Source organism: Sinohyriopsis cumingii, chromosome 12, assembly GCF_028554795.1.
Source record: "Sinohyriopsis cumingii isolate HCF-2022 chromosome 12, ASM2855479v2, whole genome shotgun sequence".
NCBI classification, from domain to species: domain Eukaryota; kingdom Metazoa; phylum Mollusca; class Bivalvia; order Unionida; family Unionidae; genus Sinohyriopsis; species Sinohyriopsis cumingii.
The window spans coordinates 3,752,849-3,779,213 of record NC_142972.1 but is presented as its reverse complement, the minus strand read 5'-3'; the positions used below and the strand labels follow the sequence as shown (position 1 = coordinate 3,779,213).

General features: G+C 38.3%; 1 protein-coding gene across 1 annotated transcript; it reads left to right on the top strand.

Moving 5' to 3' along the window:
- The first annotated feature begins 518 nt into the window (after window positions 1–518).
- LOC149785928 (uncharacterized) lies at window positions 519–25,930 on the top strand. The gene is made up of 4 exons (XM_089976164.1): window positions 519–626; window positions 20,391–21,650; window positions 24,684–24,768; window positions 25,554–25,930. Exons 1-4 carry the CDS (start codon window positions 572–574, stop codon window positions 25,687–25,689), a joined length of 1,536 nt encoding a protein of 511 aa, XP_089832290.1. The 5' UTR covers window positions 519–571; the 3' UTR covers window positions 25,690–25,930.
- The last annotated feature ends 435 nt before the right edge of the window (window positions 25,931–26,365 follow it).

Sequence of the window (26,365 nt, the reverse complement as noted above, 5' to 3'; positions counted from 1 at the left end):
TATCTCACCTACAGAATGTAACACCTATTTCGAATCCCTTGCGTGATTAACATCTCATGTGATCTCCACGACACCCTACATGATAGCAATGGTAACATGCATTATTGAACTGGATATGTATATGTGACAATCCCTTGTTTGATTTGTTTCATTGTCTGTGAATGTAGAGCAATATTGTAAAAATGTTAACGACGGATTAGTAGTCACAATATATTAATATTCAGCGCTTACTAAATAAATGTCATTCAACCAACCTAATATATATATATATATATATATATATATATATATATATATATATATATATATATATATATATATATATATATATATATATATATATTCATTAAGATCTAAAAAGTCATTTCTAAAGAAATACTTTGGAACAGAAAGGGTGGGAAAATATTCATTCCTTTTCATTCAGCACACGCGTTCTTGAAGTACACTAATAAATTATGTCACAATCCCTAACGATATTCCTTTACTGGACAAGGAAGTTTACTATTCCTGGTTGGAAAGAGGTAGCGTCACAACTGTTATACACTGATATCGTATTTTAACCTATGTTTTAATGTATATACAGTATTTCATTAGCATGGAACGATTTCTAATACTGGCACTTGTATGTAAGTACGCCTACTTCAGTACGATTATTTATCATTTTGTTTAGAAGCACAGAACAAATGTAATATAACACATTTCGTCTTTTATTTAGTTGTTACGAATGTGCTGTTCTGAATCTCTTAATATTCTGTTCGAAGTACCTGAGCCTTAAAAGTTGTCTCAATATACTTCCAGAAATTCATGTAACGGGCAAGGCATAATGTTAGCCCAAAATACTGAGACTACCGGGCATTATTATCTAACTGCACTAAATAAAACTTAAAAGAGTTTTTTTCTTTCATGGAATTTACGACCATTGCTTGTGATGTTTCTTTCATTAGGAAGAGACTAAAATAGACGTCTGAAAATGTACGTAAGTACAACATGGGACTTCTCTGTCAAATTGCATGATATCGGCTAAGGTTGATACCGTTTTTGAGGGCTTTTTTTGGGTACATTTGGGAAGTAATTACATATAACTTTCCGTGGACAAGAGATACGATGCGCATTTTAAAAGTTCTATGTAAAACAAGGACATTTTTTAATTATGGAACGGTACGTCAGTGCATTCCGTCACAGTAAACCCCCACGCCACATCTACACATTTTTTCAGTTTGATTATCGAAGTATTAAATGTTGTTCAGGAGAAGATGGATACCCTAGGTACCAGTGAGCGGATGGGTGGGTTGGAGTTGTTCCACAACGTTTGATAACACTTTATGAGGCCAAAAAAAATATCAGGTGAGTTAGTCACAGGTACCTCGATCTTCGTGCTTCAGGTGTTGCTTTTGGCATAAAAAAAATAATGCGTATAAAACTGTATTGACAGTCTGATAACAAAAGGATGTTTTTCGTCTCTGCTCACTTTTTTGTGGATCTAAACCTTAGCATTTTCTCTTGGTGATTTCAGCTCTAGCCTGTTTTATTGATCAGCTGACAACAAATGCAAGACACATCCTTTACAAATCCTTTCTGATTCTGCATTAAAACAGCTGAGAAATTAATGCCCGTGATAATAAAGATATTTTCAACTGTGTATGGAGCATTTGCATTAACTGTTCACCCAACAGCCGCGCGGAGACAACGGTCTTCCAGAATAAGACATCTTCTATGACTTTGTTATCATACCTGGAAGGATTAAACTCCCTCAGATTAGTAGGATATGACATAAATATGACATTTGTAAACTTTATCGAGTCGGCCTTAATATCAAACGATCTTAGATTATGTTCTTTGCGTAGAACACAATTATTCTCTTTGCCCGAAACATTAAGTCAATGTCGTTTTACCTGTGTTTCGTCATATAAATTTATCTGCAGGTGTCCGCCGTGCTGCACATACAGCTGTAGATTGTTTTATTGAAAGTTATTTTGTCTGTCCAAATTACTGAGAGGTTCAAAGAAACAAAACATTTATAACAAAATATTCATAACTTTTCGCATAACCCTCGTAAAACATTCATCCGTACATTTCGAGTATCGAAAATGTGACAAGTATCTATTTTTCTCTCTCCACACTAACTGACTTTCAACTACATTGGATTATGGATAACCTGTCACTTAAATCATTAAAACGAAACTTAAATTTCAAGCAGGCAAAAAGGTGCGTGCCTGTTTGCATTCGAGTCATAAACTCGAGTACGCTATAAAAAGTTGTGTTAATCGAAATATCTGTAAGCATATACTTAATTATATTTAGAAGGTGATGTAAAAATGTCAGGAGCCTATTTTAATGCAATCGAGACCACCAATTAAACAATAAAGTACGTCGTAAATATTTAGAAACGTTCCACGCCTTAAATTTTCGACTTGTGATTGTCGTATTTCACAGATTCCCTGTAACGGGACAGGTTCACTGATTATATGTTAAGGCATGGAATATAGCAATGCTCTAGGGTTAGCCATGTCCAAAATAAGAACCCAAAGTTGATGTTTTGCGAATATGTCTTAATGAACCTTTCTTATATAAAAATTTACAAACTTCTTAAATCTTGTTTATTCAAGTATCGAGACATTCGTCACCTGTCACAGCGTATAACGTAATGTATACAAATATTTCAGACTCTTCATTTTTATCGGCTTCATAAAGTCAGTCTTTCACTCTTCTATGAATTCTATTACATAGCCATAACATTGTACATGTTTGACCTGGCTTTCGAAACACATATTCAGTCCGCGTTTCTTATAACACACACATATTAGAACTACTTATGTGTCTTCTCTTGCGTCCATGAGTCGATACGAACTTAAATAAATACCATATTGTTTTTAATTTCATTATGTGAAGCTAATATTATTTCAAAAGCGTAAAAGAGAGGGAAATGTAATAAATACAACATTGCATTTACATCTTTTATATTTCTGAGTCGCGGGATCGATCTTGTTTAACACGGTTGAAGTATGATAGTAGTGTAGTGGGATACCATAGCGTCAAAGATTTAATGTTAAACTAGGGGGATTGTACCCTGGCGTCAAGGGGAATTTAACATGGGGAAGTTTAACATGGAGTGAATGGGGAATGGAACATATCGACAAGGATTGGGATATCCTGGCGTCATGGAGAATTTAACATGGGAATATATCGTGGGACTGTCTAGCGTCAAGGGAAAATTAACATGGGAATATATAGTGCGACTGTCTAGCGTCAAGGGAAAATTAACATTGGAATTTATCGTGGATTATAAACACTTATACAACATAAAGAAAAAAACATTTGAGGCAAGAAAGCAATTTCTTTTCGAGGCCTATGAGGGACCCTGAAAAGGGCCCTTGGGTTCTTCTTCTATTTCCTCCATTTCTTCATCCATCTCCTGACCTTTCCCACTACTCCTTTCTTCTTCCTTTCCGACTCTGGCATCCAGTCTGGATGGCCCAATGCTCTAAACTTCTCCTGGATTTTGATCCAGTTATTGTTAAGCCTCTCAAAGTCTTCTTTTTTCTTTATCTTGTATCTTTCCTTTCTCTCTTTACTCCAGGTTTCTTTGATCTTCTTCTGTCAGAACTTTCCTCATCAGTTCTTCTGCTTTCTTGAGTTGACCTATTCCCCACTTTACAAAGGACCACTCACTCCATTTCAAGATATCTTCCAAGAAGCACCTGACTTTCGTGACATGATCAATGGCCTCCTTCAATGTTCCCACTTTCACATAGGGAGGGTGAATGAAGCCTCTTAATCTCTTTACTTCTTCCTCTATTATTCCCTGGACAACATCCATGGCTACCTTGAGGCTGGTTACTTGACTTGTCACAAAGTCTTTGGTAACTGGATGTCTCCATTCATGTTCAAGCCTTTCCACTACACAGGCTCCATCAACTATCCAGTACCAACTGTTTTTTAAGTTTTTAAATAAAGCTGTGACTGCTACCATCTTATTTCCGCTTATTCCGTAGAATGGTGCAATGACGAACGCTTTGAGTTTTTATGTAAAGCACGGACGTGAAGGAAAACATCTCCCTACTTTTCTCTTCTCATATTATCTACTATCCACACAAAGGTAATGAGAAAAAAAAACTAACCACATTATATACTATCCACACACGCCGAGAAGCAGAAACAAACCCCCAATAATCTACTATCCACATACGCGGAGAAGCAAAAACAAAACCTAATTATACCATCCACACAGAATGAAAGTTAAACAACCACGCAGTCTACTATCCACACAAACGTACGTGAGCGCTTACAAACCCCAATAATCTACTATCCACACACGCGAAGAAGCCTAATCATAACCACAATATACTATTCACACACGTGAAGAAGCCAAATTAAACCCAAACTATACTATCCACACACGCCGAGAAGCATAACAAACCCAAACTATAATATCCACACACTCGAAGAAGCAAAATCATGACCATAATTTACTATCCACATACGCTGAGAAGCAAAATCAAACCCATACTATACTATCCACACACGCCATGAAGCCAAATTATAACCATAATTTCCTATCCACACAAACGTACGTGAGCGCTTACAAACCCCAATATTCTACTATCCACACAAACGTACGTGAGCGCTTACAAACCCCAAAATATATTATCCACACACGCGGAGAAGCAAAATCAAACCCAAATTATACTATCCACACACGCGAAGAAGCAAAATCATAACCATAATCTACTATCCACACACGCGAAGAAGCAAAATCATAACCATAATCTACTATCCACACACGCTGAAAAGCCAAATTAAACCCAAACTATACTATCCACACACGCCGAGAAGTATAACAAACCATAACTATACTGTCCACACACGCGAAGAAGCAAAATCAAACCCAATCTACTATCCACACACGCCAAGAAGCATAACAAACCCCAATATTCTACTATCCACACAAACGTACGTGAGCGCTTACAAACTCCAATAATCTACTATCCACACAAACGTACGTAAGCGCTTACAAACCCCAATAATCTAGCATCCACACAAACGTACGTGAGCGCTTACAAACACATAAACACACACACACACACACACAGAGTTACACCAGGAAAGGAGTGAGTGTTTATATACACACTACTCCACATTCTCACATTGGCAGATTGAATAGTGTTTCTTTTCTAGAGTTTTGGTTAGCTCTGAAAAGGGCTTTTTTGGGAACTCCACATGCACCTGTTAGTGATGACATCTCCCAGGCCGAGCACCACATACACATCCCCTGCTCCAGTCATTATCCCAGTTGACTGTAGTAGACGGGAGTGCAAAGGCTTGATGATTAGCCTCAGCACCCCAATCTACTGTCTCTGGGATAGTATAAACTTACCTCTGTCTTCTTCTATGTCGCAGACTAGGATGTTGTGGCCTCCTTGTTTCTTCTTCCCAGTTTTCAGTTGGGCGAACCACATGTAATTGTACTACTGGTGGAAGAGGCTATGGATGTGGTTGACGCTGTGGTACTGTACTGTTGTTTGTTGAGGCCTTCTTCGCTCAGGTTTCACCTATCACTTAGGTCTCATCATTACGTGAGACCTGATCCCTCTCTTCTTTTCCTCCTCTTCTTTCTTTCTTCTCTGCTCTTCCTCCGCTTTCATTCTTTCTTCCTCTACAATAGCCTAGTTCATCCAGGAGGCGCCAGGCGTATTCCAGGTGCATCTGGAGTTTCAACAGTTTTGCGAGTCTACTGCTCATTTTCAATGTTGTCTCGTTGACAATGGGTAGCCAGACTGACGAGTGTTTCCGTATATATTACCAAAGCACGGAAGTGAAGGAAAACATCCCCTGACACACACATCTAACATTACCCATATTACCACCATAAACGCGCGGACCTAAAGAAACACTCATTCACATTTTTTTTTATACTGACGATCAATATTTTAAAATTTCTGACAAGCGATGGAAACGAAGGACTTAGAGTCACACTTTCTAACCAAGATAAATAAATAATGTGCTTATAGACGCACTTCTGTTTTTTCTAACTGACTAACATAGCATAGGCAATGAAATGATTATTTCTTTTCTAGAGTATGGGGTAGCCCTGAAAATGGCTGTTTTTTGTGGACAAGAAGCGATAGTAATCTTTTATAGTCTAAGATTGCGGCCTCGAATGACGGCAGACTTTCTCACAGGATAAGGTCTGTTTCTTCGGAAAGAGAAGGAGAACTCTTTGGTGTCGACACGGCATTCGACAAAACCTCTGTTAGGTTCCTGTTGCTGCTGCTGCTGTTGCTGATGCTCACTCTGTTCTCTCTGTTGTTTCTGAAGTCTGTACTTCTCCGTCCATTCTTCTTTTTCAGTGCTAATGTCCTCTCTGAAGACCTCTTCTATCAGGTCTTCAGTGAATTTTAACATTCTGACATTCTCTATCTCTTCAGGCTTCGGTATCATACTTTGTCTGATACGATGCAAATTCACGTAGGCTTCGTTCAGCTTGGTTAATCTTGAGCACATCTTCGTAGGAGGATGAGTCAACAATGGATGTTCAGACTAGAGACTACTCCGCATTTATGGTAAAAGCGCGGACGCGAAGGAAAACATCCATACACGGTTTCGAGACGGAACGCTAAAATAGTTTGACGTGAGGGATAGAGTGAAGTCAAAGAGCACGGTTCATGATACCTATGGTAAAACAAATGACAAACGCATTTTTGTTTCAAAACACAACATTTTTTTATTCAAATAACTTACAACTAACAATTCACGAATTGTTACAAATTAGCAATTCAATTTAATAACAAACATTTTTTCAATTAACCATCTATTTTGGACAAGGTTGACAACATTGTGAATTAAATTGAGATTTCCACTGTTGGAAGACTTTGGGCCATTGATGTAAACTGTTTCCTAGCTAGAGACAAAATATATCCATAAAGACCTATGTAAAGAGGGGCAACAGTCCTCCATGGTTTCTAATAGTCTAGAACGACTTCTCTCAAACTATTGATTTCCATGGTATTATCGAATTCGGCGTACAAGAGGACGTTCACCGTCTCAGGTAGAGGTTTAGCAAACTGAAGTTCCACTCGAATCTGGCCAGATTTTATAGGGTGGAAATGTCCCTCGTCGCTCCCTTGGTTTGGAGTGAAATCAAAAGCCCACAAAGCATAGCCTCCTGCATTATCGTCGTACGTAATACCATGACTGGTGTTGCTTCCTACTGTCCCGTGACTTCGTACAGGGATAAGTACGACCTCAAGTAATTCATCTTGGCACTAAAGTCAGGTTCGAAGGGTCTGGTACACATGGTCTTGCCATCTCGACTGACTTCGAATTTGGACACGACGTAGTGCTTAAACTGGAAAAGATTTTGATCGTGGACTCCGTTGAGTGCTGCATTGCTCACGATACCAAGGTTTAATCGCTTGGGTAACTGTACTTGGAACAGATGATCTTCGATCTTGGATCGGAGTCCAGAGGCAATGGTGAAAGTTTTCACTTCCACACGTCGTATCGGATACTTGGCGGTCGTTCTGCTTAAAGTGTGACTGATATCGTTTCCCACTTTTGGTAACACTTCCACACGTCGTACGTAGAGTCTGGCTTCTTGGATGATGGTTTTGTGATCGGCTGCACCAGCCATCAGATGGAAAGTGGTACTACTGCGATTCAGGCTCAGGCGAATATCTACGCCGTTCAGCAAATACTTTTCTTGTACCACATGTCCAAATGCAAGCGATCCATCAGTTCTACACTTCGGCTTCCAGCAATTTTCTTTTGACGTGCGTCAAATCCCTTATTGGTGCAATCATTATCTGCCACCTCATCGATCTTGTTTGCTGTGTCAGGTTTCCATACCGCGTAAGCATCCAGATGAGTGTTTTTGGCTTCTTTTCCGTACGTCAAGAGATTTTCCAGGTACGCTCGATAAGGATAAGTATCCATGCTGCTGCTGACCAATTTGTTATTCAAATACAAGTCCACTTCGCTGAACAAGGAATGCATGAAATTGCTAACAGTATCTAAGTCTCGAGCAGTTCTTCTTTTGTTTGTCTTTCTAGCATTAGAAGTGTGAAGTCTGGTGAAAGGGTGTTTTCTTCGTCGTCTCTTTCTGCCTTGTCCTTGCTGATTCGTTAGCGTTCATGGTTCTTATAGGAGTTTCTCGTCGGCCCAAAATGTCTTTACCCGTTTTCACCAAGACCTTTTTGCCTTCCCTCAAGAATGCTTCTTTTGGGTTTTGTTTGTCAATGATGACATTTTGGAGAAATTCTTTACCGTGTGTCAATGCCGCATCTTTCAAGGCATGCAATCCTCGTGTCACCATCGGTTTCAACACCGGAGCCACCGAAGGAAAGGTTGATTTTAACATATCTCCTAAACCGTGTCGTCGCTGTCGAGCAACGCCTCGGTACACTGGATACATGACTTACAATTCGTTAGAGAACCTTTCTCGAAAATGGAGTTTCACCGTGACTTTCCCATTGGAGAATGGAATATTTTGTCACATATCTCCTTTTATAGCAATGTTGACAGTGTTAAAATACGACTTACTGACGGCAAATAGTGAGGATGTACAAATTCACGGGTGTACGTGATAGGTGTTTGCACCTTCCTGGTCACTGGCCGTGGTACTATCCACTTTGAAAGCAATGACACACAGTAACGGCATGGAGATGTGTCCCACCACGTTATACTCCACCACATCGGAGTACACAAAGACCAAATTCAGTCCTTCGTTCAGTTCTACCGGGTTTCCAAAAGCCCTGTAAAAATCCATATTACTGTTGATCTTGGGACTCAAATTGTTTGATACCATTTGTGGATGTCCACCCAAAATTTCAAACAAACTACCATTAAACCTGAAAGATAATGTGTCCGTATCCTGAAATTTGATCATGAGGCGATAAGCCACTTTATGGTACTCAATCTTCACACTTCTTTTTGCTCTGTTCAGGGCTTTACCAAAGGCTAAGGCGAACCTGTCCGCAATAGTGTCCACCACATTATCACCACTAAAATAATAACCTGAGGGAATTTTCACTGTGTAGATACTGAAGGATGGATTGCTTGCTGCTATTGTGTCCCTTAAAAACCCGATTTTATATATTTCTTCTTCCACTTTGGCATTAAGGATTTCAACCTGGAAAGTGTTTTGCTTTTCAGTGATGTTTTTGTGTCGGGTGAATGATTTCCACCAAAGCCACTTCCCAATGGGCTTCTTGATATAATTGGATGGTCTGTGGTAATTTGGCCGTGTAACAGCACAAAGTGTTGCTGAGAAACACCTCCATGGAACTGTCACTGGGTAAGGTAATGTAAAATTGGTTATGGTTGTTCATAATTCCAGAGTTCTTTGGCTGTCCGAGGGGTTGCTGGAAGTCAGATGCGTGTCTCCGCCGTAAATATGGTTGTTGTTGTTGGAGTGGTGACTGACACTGGACGCAAGATTCCCGTTGTTGCTGTTCGATGAGAATTTCAGGGATGGATAGGGAAGAAGGTAACCGATGAAACTGCTCAATAAAATGGTCCACAATTGTTTGTCTCCTTTTTGCAAACTCAAATTGGTGATGGCTGCACCGATGACACAATATACCACAAAGATTTGGCAGAAAAAGACGATTTAATCTTAGGCACACGTTGTCCACACCACACCCACAAGGGTTGTATCTGTAGATCTTGCAGAGAAGAAGAACTGGGTGAAGGAGTGGTCGCTGCAGTGGTAGCGTCAGTTGAGGCTGTGTGAAAGGGCATGATGTTCACTTCTTTTTATAATGAATGACTTGCAAAGCGTTGATCCAAGAATCAAAACTGGGAGGATATCCTTTCCAACGCACTTTGACTTCTTTGACACGTCGTTTGTCCACTATGCGGGTTCTGCGTTCGAGAATGCTTTCGATGTCGTACACGTCGTTTTCTTTTTTGGTGACACGTTGTAACTCGGGTACGTAAAACGTACCTTTCAACACTTCTCTGTTCATGTCTTCCAATTTATAGACGGCAGGATGACGGCCATGCACTCGTCTAGTGACACGAAACAATTTGATGGTCCAGTTGGGCAAGTAACCTTTGTCGAAAGTGCGTTTGTTTTTGCGAATGCGCACCCAATCTCCTACGGCCAACACTCCACTTTTCTTAGGGACAACCACCTTCGGGGACGTACCAAACAGGCGATCAGAAACCAGTACTTCGTTGTCGGGAGTCACATCTTAGGGGGCACATCCAATGCTTAGATGGTCCGATTGGTTGTACGCTTGAACCAGGTGCGGTAAGATGTCGATGTTCTTGAGAGTGTGGTGATGCGTAAAATATGTCCAGATGCGTTCTTTCAAAGTGCGCTGAAAACGTTCCACAATGCTGGCTTTGGTTTCGGGATTCTCGGTGGTGACAAAATATACGTCACGTTTCTTTAATTCTTTTTGGAAAGCTTGATTCAGAATTCGGTGCCTGTGTCCGTTCGCTGTCGAACAGGGTGACGACCACTTTGTTTCAAAACCCGTTGCAGGGCTCGCATTAACTCGCTGATCGTTTTGGACGTCAATGGCACGACCCAGGCAAATTTGGAAAAGACGTCGATGACACAAAACAAATATTTGTAGCCGCGCTTGTAGCTGGCCAAATGAGAGACATCGGCTAAATCGGCTTGCCATTGATGATCGATGCCTTCCACTCGGGTGCGACTTCTAGAACACTTGCGTCGAATGGATTTGTGTAAAGTGTAGGTAGTTTGTTCTTGTAGCCATCGTTGCAATTTTTTATTTATTCTCGTTATGATGTGGCGGAAGAGGTCAACATTGACGCTGCAATCTCACTAGAAATGGGAGCTGCTGACGGTGTTTGAAAAACTTCTCGTATCTTTTCTTCCTCATGCTTTCTTTGGGTGGCGTCTCTCATGACCACTGGGGATGATGGTCGTGGTGGTGGTGGTAGTTGTGGTGTGGGGGATGGACTTTTCATCAAGGTCTTGAAATCTTTCAGAGATGAAACAGCTGTTTTGTCTAAAGCTTTCTGGTGAAAGAGTTGCAGTCGTTGCAAGAGTTGACCGTACTTTTGCGATTTTTCTGTTTCGGACAAATCGTGGCGATCCATCAATGAATGCAATTCGTGTTGTAACTGGGACATGTCGCTCAAATTGGGATTGGGAGGTAAATGCGGGTTCCGCTGTTCTGGCCAACGATGGTATCCCATCCATCGTTTGTAAAGGCACTAAAGCAAGTTTTCGTCCTTCCATTTGATACCAAGGGTCAAGTCTGAGATCTTGTGACTCCAGAGGTCCTCTTTATCTTGATCCCATGAGTCCACAAACATGTGGACCGACGTAAAATCCTCTAATCTCGTATCGTCAATGCTGTTACGTACGGACTTACTCATGTATGTCAGATCATTATGGACCATTGTCAGGATGACGGATACAAGCGTTTGGAAAAGAAGAATTTACGTGGAGAGACAAGGCTTTTTAAAGAGAGTTATGATCTACGGACCAGAAGTCAGACACAGTTTGAGGAAAAGAAGAAGACCAATGCCATGCCCTCTGTGTTAACGAAATGATGTTAACATAAACCCAAAAGCCCTTTTCAAGGCCCCTCATAGGTCTCGAAAAGAAATTGCTTTCTTGCCTCAAATTATTTTTCATGTTGTATAAGTGTTTAGAATCCACGATATATTCCAATGTTAATTTTCCCTTGACGCTAGACAGTACTACGATATATTCCCATGTTAATTTTCCCTTGACGCTAGACAGTCCCACGATATATTCCGATGTTAATTTTCCCTTATCGCTAGACAGTCCCACGATATATTCCCATGTTAAATTCCCCTTGACGCCAGAGTATCCCAATCCTTGTCGATATGTTCCAGTCCCCATTCACTCCATGTTAAATTTCCCCATGTTAAATTCCCCTTGACCCCAGGGTACAACCCCCTAGTTTAACATTAAAGTCCCCTTGACGCTATAGTATCCCACTACACTACTTATGATCCTCGGCCTAACGTCCTACTCCATATCAAACTCGTTCTTTCTGCTGACTCAGGACACAACACGTATGTCGTTTTGTGCATTTGTGTTTTTAAGTACAGTTATATACCATATATACTTTTATTATATGCTCATTTTTTTCTTTGTTAACTTGGCATTGTCAGAATCGTTCAGTATTTTACGATATTGAACTCACGCGCGACTTCATAATGCACTCATAAAGGAACCACTTTCTATTGTAAACAAACAATGGACGCAGACGCCTGCACTTTCGATTTGTAAACAAATCTTGTACACTCAAGGTAGTAGGCTTTTTACGTTTTGGTTGATTAAATTTGTTTCTGAATGAACTAAATCAGATGTTTCGTGGACTACCACATACCTGCTGCTTTGCTACATTACGTGTAAACATTTTTGATTCAATATTTAGGATTTAGGCGGGTGATAGGCGCCAGATTTCATAAAATTACTGGGTTCCTACAAATAAGATGCAAGTGACAAGGCATAAACTGTCTTCTTTAGACGGCATCAAGAATTTGCTGTTTTACATCCTGAATTTCCTCAAAATGTATTTTCTTAGTTCTGTAAATCCGAATTACATGAACCATGTGTTTGGTTCTCAAGCTTGGTTACACATTTCGAAATTGTACTGTAATTTCGACTATATTCCAAGTGCAATTACATCCTCCCTACTGCACTAAAAATTAAATAAACATTATATTCCATGGCGTCTTTTTGATAATTGCAGTTGAAAGACTTCATATATTTCCCACAGTATGATTGTAAAATTCAATGACAGAAGAGAAACACACTTGCAGATGTCAACACTGCTCCATCGCCGCGGAATCACGATTACTTCATGTAGAATTGGTACAGATAAAAACAGTGCATATTCACAAAATGTCCTAGAAACGACATAACTACCAAAATCTGTTCATTTCAGAGCAAATGGAAAAGTTGTTGCAATACGCATTCATTCACAATATGACTCCAAATTTCATTTTTATATAGACCGAAACGCCATTTTCTTTCGAAAGTTATGTCTAACGCGCGACAGAATTAAAATTTATCTGGGCGGAGTTACGTGTGCATTAATAATGATGTTGTTGTGTAATGATGAATTTGTGCTTGTATATTTAGTTAGGAATACGGCATACATTCATTTACATTGTTTCTTGTAGTGTATTTTGTTTATATAATTAAGCCTTAGGTAGAATAAGAAAATGATCATCTAATGAAAAGGTTACTGCATTTGTATGGGAAAATATGAACTCGTTTTGTCTGATGGATATACTGCACTCCCAAGGTCATGCATTATTTCCATTAAAAAAAAACCTCGTTCATATATTCCCATACAAATGCAGTAACCTATAAATACTTGCTTATATATGCAATCTATCTGCAAATTGCACAAACCCAGATCTACAAAGGCATACAACTCTGGTAGATCTGGATCTATGCAGTTTATTAAGAGAAGGCAGGTAAACAAACAACATAGATCCCAATAAACCGAGACACTATCCGACAGTACATCAGGGTATATGTTAAATTTCCGTCGGACTCGACTTATAAGCAAATGCAAAAGGAATGTAAACAGGAATAAAGTCAACGTGTTCTTAGTCTGTTGTTAATAAATGCCTTTATTAGTATTCCTTAGTACATTTGTAATTCCGCTAATATATACAATTACTCCTACTAATATATAGTTATCATCTTTGTATACAATTACTCCTGCTAATATCTAGTTATCATCTGTGTATACACTTACTCCTAATATCTAGTTATCATCTTTGCATGCACTTACTCCTCCTAACATCTAGCTATCATATTTGCCTACACTTACTCCTCCTAATGTATAGCTGTCATATTTGCATACACTTACTCCTCCTAATGTATAGCTATCATATTTGCATACACTTACTCCTAATAATATCTAGCTATCATATTTGCCTACACTTACTCCTCCTAATGTATAGCTATCATATTTGCATACACTTACTCCTCCTAATGTATAGCTATCATATTTGCCTACACTTACTCCTCCTAACGTATAGCTATCATATTTGCATACACTTACTCCTCCTAATATCTAGCTATCATCTTTGCATACACTTACTCCTCCTAATGTATAGCTATCATATTTGCATACACTTACTCCTCCTAATGTATAGCTATCATCTTTGCATACACTTACTCCTCCTAATGTATAGTTATCATCTTTGCATACACTCACTCCTCCTAATATATAGCTATCATCTTTGCATACACTTACTCCTCCTAATGTATAGCTATCATATTTGCATACACTTACTCCTCCTAATGTATAGCTCTTTGCAAACACTTACTCATCCTAATGTATAGTTATCATCTTTGCATACACTCACTCCTCCTAATGTATAGCTATCATCTTTGCATACACTTACTCCTCCTAATTTATAGTTATCATCTTTACATCTTTGCATACACTCACTCCTCCTAATGTATAGCTATCATCTTTGCATACACTCACTCCTGCTAATATATAGTTATCATCTTTGCATACACTTACTCCTCCTAATATATAGTTATCATCTTTGCATACACTCACTCTTCCTAATGTATAGCTATCATCTTTGCATACACTTACTCCTCCTAATATATAGTCATCATCTTTGCATGTAATTATATATGTTAATATATAGGAATCATCTTTATAATACACTTACCCCTGTTAAGATATAGCAATCATATTTGTATACACTTACCCTTGTTAATATATAGTAATCGTCTTCGTATACAATTAATCCTGCTAACATATAGTAATTATCTTTGTAAAAAAATTACTCCTGCTAATATATAGTAATCATCTTGGTATACAATTACTCCTGCTATAGTAATCATCTTTGTATATAATTTGTCCTGCTAATATATAAGTATAATCTTTGTATACACTTACTCCTGCTAATATATCGTTATCCTCTTTGCGTGCAATTAGTTCTGTTAATATATTGTAATCATCTTTCTCATACACTTCCTCCTGCTAATATATAGTAATCATCTTTGTATATACTTACTCCAATTAATATATAGTAATCATGTTTGTATACACTTACTCCTGCTAATATATATAGTAATTATCTTTGTAGACAATTACTCATGAGAATTTATATTTGTCATCTTGGTATAAAATTTCTTCTAATAATATGTAGTGATCATCCTTACATACAACAAGCCCTGGTAATATATAGTTATAATGTTTACATATAATTGCTCCTGCTCATAGTTATCATCTTTGGTATGCAAGTACAATGAAGGTTTCAAAGAAATTATTGTATGCAAAGATAAACAATATATATTTATTTGAATCCTGGCAAATCATACCGGACTTTAAGACATTCCCCAAAAACATCTGCTTTTTATCTTTAAAGTGTATATAATCGTCAAGTATGAGGGGATCCACACCCTTTATCTTTTCAATTGTTTGCATTGTAAACATATCTTTAAAAACAATTGTTTGATGAGATCTTAATTTTACGTAAGTTAGAGGACACCTAATGACCAAAGTTGCGATTACATGTAATTATGTCATCTAATCGTATACAATAGCTCAACAATTTTGTCTCTAATATTAAGATTGAAATAATCCCTTAAACGACGTTAAACACTGCTACAAAATGCAAGTCACTAACTTCCTCCACATAAGCAAATATAAGTATTCAACAATAAACAGTAGCATCATTAAAGGTCATTAATATTCTTGTTATCGAGTACAGTTCCAGACCCTTAAACCCCTTTTAGTTTCATACGATCTCTACACAGCGGGAGGATTTTACGTACGCTTGCATCCACGATTGTAGCCTGCATGAGTCCTCTCGAAAAGATCCGAGACCGCACAAAGGTTCCAAACCCGAAAATCTAATGATCGTCTCCGGCAAAAGCCTCGCTGCTGTATTATTCGTGGTCGTGAAATTGTTTGAATTAAGGCACCAACGTTCAATTTTGGCCACCGCAGATGTAAAAACGAACCGAATTAGGGTTGGCAGACGTGACAATATTAATCTGAGATACAAAATTGTCATGCCAGTTGCGGACAGTGATTGATAAAACTAGACATGTAAACTGTATTCATTGCAGAAAGAGTCACTTTACTAGTAAAGAAACACACAAGAGCAATATGTGATGATTCTAAAATGGAATCGTTATCACACTGGCCCAACGGGTGATGTGATTTAGGTGTTTTTCGCCAATGCAGTTAATACATTTTACTTTTTATTTACTAATTTGTCCTGCTTTGAACACAGAATTCTATAATAGTAACAAGAATTTTTTCGTCGAACCGGAAAGATTGTGAGCCTGTTTATTGACAAGAGGAAACACCGCTTCGGTGGCCTAGTGATTAGAGCGTCCGACGCGGATGTGGGCGGTCGTGCGTTCGAACCAGATCGAGTCATACCAAACGATTTGAAAAACGGTATTAGCAGCTGAATCGCTTGGTGCTCAGCATTAAGAGGTTACTGTTAGGACTGGTCGACCGGGTGTCAGGGTAATGTGACTTGGTGGGACATGATGTCACGTGTCTGCGGCATCATGACCCCAGTGATAGACATCACTATAAAATGTCACACAGCAGACATCGTAGCGATATGACTGAAAAGTTGTTTTAAAGCTACCACACACACACACACACACACACACACACACACACACACACACACACATATATATATATATATATATATATATATATATATATATATATATATATATATATATATATATATATATATATATATAAACATTTTACAATTGATGGTAGTGGAATTCTACTACATTTGCTGCATTATGCTGCGTCTTCCAAAATACTAAACCATACAAAGGAGAACAAAACTGCACGGCGACGGACAAAGAATATGATGAATTTATAAGTTTGATGGCATTTTGGTACGTAATGGATGCACTGATTTTTCTCTTGGGAAACGTGAACCTTGTAACAGGACATGCCAAAAGGAATATTGTAAATTCCACTAGCTTGCACTACGTGATGGGTCTAACGCTTGACTATGACTTAAATGTGCTATCGGAGTCGTATAGCGTAATAAAGCTTTGCAGACCTTGTGGGCAAGCAGCTGCATATTAATCCGAGCTGCAGGGAAGACTTGTTAGCACGAATGCCGATAAACAATGAAAACGAGAACTATGGAAAAATATAATGAAGCTAATGAAATAATATATTGGAAAGAATTTTTTGTGGATATTTTCGATTATGATAAAGTAAATATGATTCTGTAATTGTTTAGTTCTGAATTAGCAATCAAAGACTTTTGATTATATGGGAATGCCGACCGTGAATGAACTCAGACAATCACGTGAGACCATGGACTAAAGATATAAAGAGGCACATGAAATAGAGATATACTTGCACCATTAGGACCCTCTTCTGACCGTGAGGCAGCTTTATCCAACACGACAGCGCAGTTACATATTTAAATTTCTTCACGGGTCATGCAGGCCGAAATCGCACGTGTGGTCGCTGATGAGGAAAACCTCCGCAGTATCTCAACTACTGTTGTTACCAAGGCTGCCGCACAGGTTCATCAGCGCTTTGAAGTCCCAGGATTGAAGTCGCACGGGCGTTGTCGTGATTTCCAAGATGATCGAGAAATTATCCCAAAAGTGTACAAGCCAAGTACCGGGAATGATATCGGCATTACAGCACACGGGCATCCCTTGGTCCAAAACTGAACATTATTCTGTTACTGACTTTCTCACCGGTCGAAGTTAGATTGAGCAAGCGTTTGAGACAGCGTATATTCCACGGCAAGCAGCAAGAACTATGAAAAACAAGCATATATTTGGCACCCAACATCTGCATGATGATCATGACTTTTACCTCCGAGTCATCAAGACACAATAGCGTACGATTACGCCGGAACGTGGCGAGAATATTCTACAATTTACGGCGGTGTAACGAAAGATGAAAGCTACAAATGTAATTTAATCGGGCCTTGAATGCCTGAACGTTCCCCCGGAAACTTCGCTTTGCGTGGACGACAAAAAGTTGTCGAGTAAGTCAAAAACATAAAAATTGCCGATCACGTTCTATGCAGGTTTTGCTGCAATGCATTCAGATGCGTGGGGCATCGCCACTGCTATATTGCGGCAAGGGCTCTAATCGCCTGCAGATACGATTATGAGCAACAATGACATTTGCGAGCTTTCGCTGCGACTCATGTTTGAATTTGTAACGGTGCATTTGGGACCGATGAAACTCGAAATTGCGATTACTGTCACATCACTGGCGCATAGAGATCATGCAATATAGGCTGCGAATATACCTTAACAAGCACAATAATTCCGGTTGTGCTTTCATCACCTACGGGGGTATAATACTAAGAATCTCAACTGCATTCAATACGGAAATAAGTGTATTCCCAACTACATGGACAATTATGTGATGTTTTGGTTAGGCCAGATGTAGTTCAATGACTCGCTGTAGTTTCTCAATTTCAGCATGGGGAAACCCGTCAACAACCTTGCGGTAGGAAGCGAAACTTCTCGTAACGATCATTCGTCGATCTAGTGGCGCTGTAACTGAAAACTCCAACAACTTGTTTAGGCGCAAATGAATCCATCTCTACAAGTACATAGGTGACTAGGATACATTTTTCAGTAACTCCGTTGCCACTGATTGGGGCCTTCTCTTTGTCACATTTGCGCGTATGTGTTGTAAATGATATATGTGCAATAGTCTCCGCAACAACAGCTGGCCTAGGTTCAGCGAGAAATGTGGGTACAGCAAGCATCATAGGAACACCGGTCCGACTTGTTTTCGCGCTTCATATATAGCAACTGGTTTGGCGGGCGGCACAGGAAAAAACAATGTCGTTACTACTGCATATACGAATACGTGTCTATTTGGAAATTCTCGCAGCGTCACAAACCGGCATCAGCATAATTGACAACTCTACCTGGTGGCCATCGAGAATAAAACTGTTAACACGGTCGAGTTTAAATAGTGCTGGCCGAAATGGAAAATGTCCAACTTCGAGTACAAATAAAGTCATCTGGCATATCAGCCGAAAAGGAGTAATTTTCTTTTGAAACGACTAAAATATATAAAATGTCAAAATGACAAGTGGACCTTCCGCCACAAATTGCAAAAATAGAAAACCTGCATCGTCGGTTCCTGCAAAAGAATTCCAAGAACAATATAGATAAAGATATTATCAGATATGGAACGCTTTCATGCATTGCCTAGATGTAAAATATCTGGTATCAACAAGAAGGATCTACAGTCCATAATTAATAATATTCACTGAGCGACTGCTGGATTCGATGATGTGAAAGAAAATATTATCGATGAATAAAAAAATAGCTGAAACCGATGACAATATGCAGATGCCATTGACGGGCTATTAATGGTTGCAGTACTTTCAGCAATAATCGGACGCTTAACCGTAAACCTCTTGGAGCATTTTATGGAACAACGATATGGCAAATTAGGCAAATGGATGGCAGAAGACTTGGTAAATAAGTCTGGAAAGAAATAGAACTTGCAGACTATAAATACTAGGATTTTTCTTTGGCAATCCAATCTTGATTACAAGTTTTGCCCGAGGATGGCTGTCTCATTTACGGGTTGGAAACCTTCAGAATGTTTGTTCTCGGATCTCCGCAGCGTAGCTCACGCGGGCTTCAATCTCGGATGCTTGCTTGTGCAGAACGTCTCCCGGGGGTGAGTAAGGGTCATATGCAACTAGAAGGGATGTATGGGCAGGGAATCGTAGTCGTTAACAATATCGAAAACCTCTATTATATTATAATAATGAAGCAAATATTATTGACGCCAATGTCTTGATTATTCAAATGCATAGTGACACTAAGAACAATGGTATGACGGCTCTGTATATACACTATACTAGACAAGAGGATATTCCAATGGTTCCTCTCGCCATCAGGATGAGCTTACTTTAATGCTTCCACAAACTGCGGATGTGTCACTACATTTGTGGATTTGTGGCATTTGTGTAGACTTTTGACATTTTTTTCTTTAACATTACCATTGCTTCTCTGTGCTGTTAGATGACTCGAAAATGTTAAATCTTCTTTGAAAGAAGTTATGATGACCTTATTTCGATGATAGTCACATGATCGTAGATGATATTGCATGCGTCATGTATAGCATATGCATTGTGGTAGATGTTAGAGGAAAAGGTATAGTGCACCTCCTGATGTATAAAATAACTAACTAAAAACATAAATAAATTAAACGGCTCTTGCATCCAGAGATTATTAATCAATATGTGGATCTCTTTGGATTTCTTTGCTGGAATCTGAGGAATTTTCGTCAAGAACGTGTGATCACAATGCGTGGTAGATCTTCGTTTTAAAATTGTTTTATGGTTGTCACTGACAATGATCTCAAACTTGTGATTTTTTTTTCTTCCTTTAGTCTGTGTTGAAACATCATGGCAAAATGCAGCCAATCCGGGAAGTTTGGCAGTTTCAGAAAATTCAACAATGATGAACACTATGCCAAACATGAACCAAACAACCAACACAGAATTAAAATCAGAAACAACGGAACAGACAACATGGACAATCACGGGCCAGAAGTCTGACATAACAACAACAACACAATTAACCACGACAAGTTCTTATTCAACAGATGTGCTGTCATCAACACAGAAAACTGACACCGCAACTACTATAATAACAACGTTAATACAAAACACAACGACTGCGCTAAGATCGACCACTCTTAATGACACAACAATTATACAATCATCAACAGGAAGAACAGAGTCTTCAACTATGCATCCAGCAATTACGAATGCATCAACATTTAGCTCTGTAATAACAACACAATCATCAACATTAAACCCTGACACGATGACTACACACTCATCCATACCGGAATATGATAAAACAACAACAAACACTTTAATCAAAGATACAACCAGAACGGACACAACTAATGTAGTGTCAACATCAGAACTTAATACATCAACGACGGTGTTGACAACAACAAATACTGATATAAAAAATACACAGTCTTCAGTACAAACCTCGGCCGAAATAAGCATGCAAACAACATCAGCTTACAACTTAACTTCACAACCATCTAGTCCTAGATCAGACATAACAACACCATATTCACCGACACAAATAACTAACCACACAACGAAACAAACAACAATTTTCATGACTGATTCGTCAACTCAGTCCCCATCGACACTTGGGGACAATGTGACGGGTACCACGTTTTCAGAAACCGAGGAAACCCATTTCTCAACTTCATTCTCGACAACGTCTGCAAATGACACCTCTGTACAAGAGTCAGTCTCGACACCATCATCAACATCATATTCTCCGACACAAATAACTAACCACACAACGAAACAAACAACAACTTTTATAACTGTTTCGTCAACACAGTTCCAATCGACAAGTGGCGACAATGTGGCGGATACCACGTTTTCGAATACTGAGGAAACCCATTTCTCAACTTCATTCTCGACAACCACTGGAAACAGCACCTCTGTACGAGAGTCAGTCTCAACATTGTCCTCAACAGTTTTCACATCTAAACCAACAGTAATAGACTCAACATCAAGACCACCAGAGAGTACAGTGAGCCAAACCACAAACAGCACAGATAAGCCCTCTTCTTCAACTTATACATCTGGCGAAATGACGGAGGAGCAGATAGGTGAGACCCGAGTATGCATGATCGTTTGATCGCTTTTCAACATACACCAATGTCATAAAGAAGAACCAGTGGATTAATACAGAGAACTCATAGTCCATAGTTGCTTTTTATTATTTGAGTGGTTTAAATAATATACCCTTTTCAGAAAAGGTTATCTTTCCCATTTTGGACCGTATCAAAGTCAGACGCATGCGCAGGACAAGAGACCTAATTTTCGGGTAGTACTGCCTATAGCACGGTAAACTGATGATAGCATTGTGATTTATGGACGTTTAATCCCATGCTATTTACCATACCTTCAGATTAGCGATAGCGTTGTTTCAAGATTCTGTAAATTGTTTAAAGTTTATCCGAAATTTTTAAAAGAGCGTTATAGATGCATTTTTATATCAAACTGGAACAATAAATTATAAAATTCTGATAAACTTTATGTACATAGACGTATAAAAACTGAGTTGGGCTAGAATATTATTTCAAATTCTTGTGTACAGTTCATTAAGATATAATTTCAACTACTAACACTCTCTCCATAATAATATATACAAGTGTATGTCTGTGTGTCTAATATTTATTATATATTTAGAGGGTCATGATTCTTCAAGACGGGCTTTTCAGGTACTGTTAGGTTATATAGGTGTTGTGTATATATATATATATATATATATATATATATATATATATATATATATATATATATAGTGCTTTTACATTTTACTTTTTATTGTTATTATTTATTTGTTATTAGTATTAATTATTATTATTAGTAGTAGTAGAAGTAGTAGTAGTAGTAGTAGTAGTGGTAGCGAGGTGAAAAGACTCAGATTTTCAACCTTTATATGCACCATCCACCATCCATTTTGGTACGAATCAAAGGATTATCAAACGATCATGCCCCATCTATGGAAACAAATTGTGATGTCTCTCCATAACCCAACTCAAATTCCCCCTCACCCGGCCTGGAAAAGAAAGAATAAAAAAAATAAATGAACTACTCTAGGTATGTTCGAAAAAGATGCTCATATTTTCGGTAGTCTATCTTGAGACAGGGTCGCCCCCTCGCTTTCTATTACCTTAATTTCGGTGTAAAAATTGGTGGTGATACCAGTTCCTTTGTTCGAAGAGCGGGTCAATTACTTTTTTCTCGACAGTCATTTAACAGTATTTTGTTGCATTCATCACAGAGAGCAAAAGTGATTGGACTAATAAGGTCATCAAGTTTAAATTTGTTCTAAAAATGTGTCAATGTCTTTCCGACAGACAGCAGACCTAAACGTTTGTTTCCCCGTTTTACTTATTACTTTTTTATTTATTTATTTTACAAAATATTAGGTCTTTGCTTGATCTTGGTTTAACTGTAAATTCTGCCTATTCGGCTCTGCATTTTTTTTTATTATGCTTGTCGTAAATATCATGTCCAGCGAACCATGTGAGCTTCTCGTGTAGTTCCATTGTTCTGAGTATATAGACGCAGTACAAAACGTTCAAATTAAGTTGTTTTTGTACAAATTAGAAGTGTGTTATTTTAGTGAAAATGTGCACCAAACGCTTTGTAGATGCAATTGTGATTTTGGCGACCTTGCCTTTCCACGGGTGTTTGGAACTTATGCATCAAAGCAGGTTGTTGTTCTAGCAACTGTTGACAGTGGCATCAGCTTAACAATCAATCTAGTGTCAAAATCATCGACCGCGTTTACCCGCTTGCCCTTTTTATAGAGAGTGCGCCACTGTCCAGACTGTGTCCTTAAGAAGGTTTTGGCCTCACATATCTTTCTCAGGCAAATTTTAGCTACAATATAATTTTTCTATAAGTAGCGTGGTATGATTGATGTGGATGGGTGGAGAGGGGTGGGGTAGGAGGGGTAGCTTTCCTGCGGACACACAACTTTACCCCAAAGCCCTGATGTACTGGTAAGATAGCGTTGTTGTCAAAGAAGGAGTCAGCTTTCTTGATATCGTTAGATCTGGAAAAATGTGAACTTCAGCACACCTGCCAGTACGCTCAGCCAGAGTCACAAATACCATGCCCTCTATTTACAAATACCAAGCCCTCTTTTCACAAATACCATGCCCTATATTCACAAATACCATGCCCTCTATTTACAAATACCAAGCCCTCTTTTCACAAATACCATGCCCTATATTCACAAATACCATGCCCTATATTCGCAGGTTATCTGACTGTTAATGGCAGACTTCGTCTTTCTTGAACACAGTTCTTATTTTCCGCTAGTAAGACCAGTAGTAGATGGAGATGCAGGCCCCATCAGAAAGGTTATAGCTGAGGAAATGTCGCTAAATACCACAGTGTCATTGTTTTAGGCAGTACTGACAATAAACCGCAGTTACCCCTAGCAACTTCTGTGTTGGCTTATAATGCTCTTGGTGACCCCAGTACTCAATATACATATGTGCATCCTTGTTCAACCCCAGTCTGAACTGTAACGTGTTATCTTCAAGGACGCATATATACTCTCGAACCAGGGTTGATATCTTTTTCTATATCATGCTGTACCAATACTCCGTTGTTTTCGTTGATTTTCGAATTAGCAAGCGGCAAGAAGGATAGGTGCTTTTTGCCACTGTCTGGTCGTGCTCTATGGTTCTAACTGAAGAAATGAAGATTGTGCCCCAAGACACACAGCTACCACATGGCTCAGTCCTTATTCAATATATACGTCGCCTAAGTCAAAGCTTAATGTTGCTGCTGCTGCTACTACTACTACTATTACTAAAATCGATTTCGACTTTTCCTTGCACGATCAAACTGCTACTCATAGTTTATTCATTTCCAAATTTTCCATCGAACAATTTTGCATAGAGAAATAATATATATATATATATATATATATATATATATATATATATATATATATATATATATATATATATATATATATATATATATATATATATTGAACTACATAAAACACTGTAATGGCTAACATAATTTTATTTAATTGCTAGCTGTTGATATTCCTCATTAGCCAGCATGGGAATTAATTAATTATTTTTCTCACACTTGTATATTTTCAGTGATCCTTGTGTCAGTACTTGTAGGAGTAACTTTAGCTGCTCTGCTTATCCTGGCTGTTGTCAACTATAAGCGATCGCACAAAAAGTATAAATTCTCTCTCTCTCTCTCTTATATATATATATATATATATATATATATATATATATATATATATATAGTTAAGTTTGGTCTTTAGCGGCACATCAGCATATGATAAACTATTTCGTCTCGTTTATGTGCTATTGGAGCACAGAGTCATGATCAGAGGCAAACTAAGATGGCCGAGCTCCACTGACCACACTTTTATACCAGAAAGTACGTACTTAGTTCATAATTGACCACACTTTCATACCAGAAAGTACGTACTTAATTCATAATTGTATTCCCTTTAATAGCTGGTATCATTCATACTAAACATGAGCGTCAAAATGGTAAGAAATAGACATATTGCTGTTAAACACAGTTTTAATGAAACTAGCTAATCACAGAGTTAACCAGTTATTAGCATGCTGCGTTTGAAATGAGGCTTAGTATAAAATAACTTAAACGTTACGGGAAAGCAAAACATGTTTTGGGTAGCATTAGAACTAGATAGATAGATAGATGGATGGATGGATGGACGGACGGACGGATGGATGGATGGACGGACGGACGGACAGACATATATATATATATATATATATATATATATATATATATATATATATATATTCTCGTGCTGAAGGATAAATAGTTATGTTTATCTATTGACAGCCGTATTTATTTTACACGTAATATTAGTTCACGCCAATACTTGATGTGGGGTTATTAAAAATAAATATCAACCACTATTTTTGCAAGATTTCACTGGGAAAAAGAGCAGTACAACGGAGTTAGACTCTCTGTTTCAGGAACACCCTTCAAAATGAAGAGTCACTAGCAAGTTTTTGGATTCCGATGACGAATGATGCAGTGTTGAACCGATTTGATTCACTTTACCTCGAGGATACAACAACTGAAGAAAAGGAAGCAGCACATGCTTTTTAATTAAGCCATGTCTGAAAGTCTAAATATCTGCTCACTCCCAGTGATTGTTATGCTTAAAATTAGGCACTATTATAAATGTTCACGTTACAAATGCGCACGGAAAAAACTTATTTTATTCCATTTTAAAACAAGATTAATATCTGATTCAATTTAAAATCTTATATAATGAAACTGCATTAATAATAATTTTGATTTTTGCGAAGTGGTTCATAATGACCTCAGATAAAATTAAAACAGCTGATATTTTGACTCCAGCTCAAGCTTGTCTTCTTGAAGCATAGGTTTGATACAAGTAGGAATATACTCTTTTTCGGTTCTTGAACTAAACCATTTCCTCTCGTGCATCTTCTTCTATAGTAAAAGTCATAGAAGTCATGTATGCTTTCAGTAACGACTGGTTCAGTAACGGGTGTCATTACACTTTGATTTAACATACCTTTATATGGCGATTACTCAATTTTTTGGATCCTCATTTTCCTCGTGGAAGCCATTATGTCACGCCCCGAGAAACACATACGGCAAACTCAGTGTTAAAGTACGTGGATCTTTTTGGAGGATGTCAATACGAAGGTATGATGAAGTACAAACGAACCGAATTTCGCACGATGTGATGTCACAATGAAAGAACTCGTACTATATTGTGTAGATTAAACCAAACGTGTTCTTTTCTTCACCC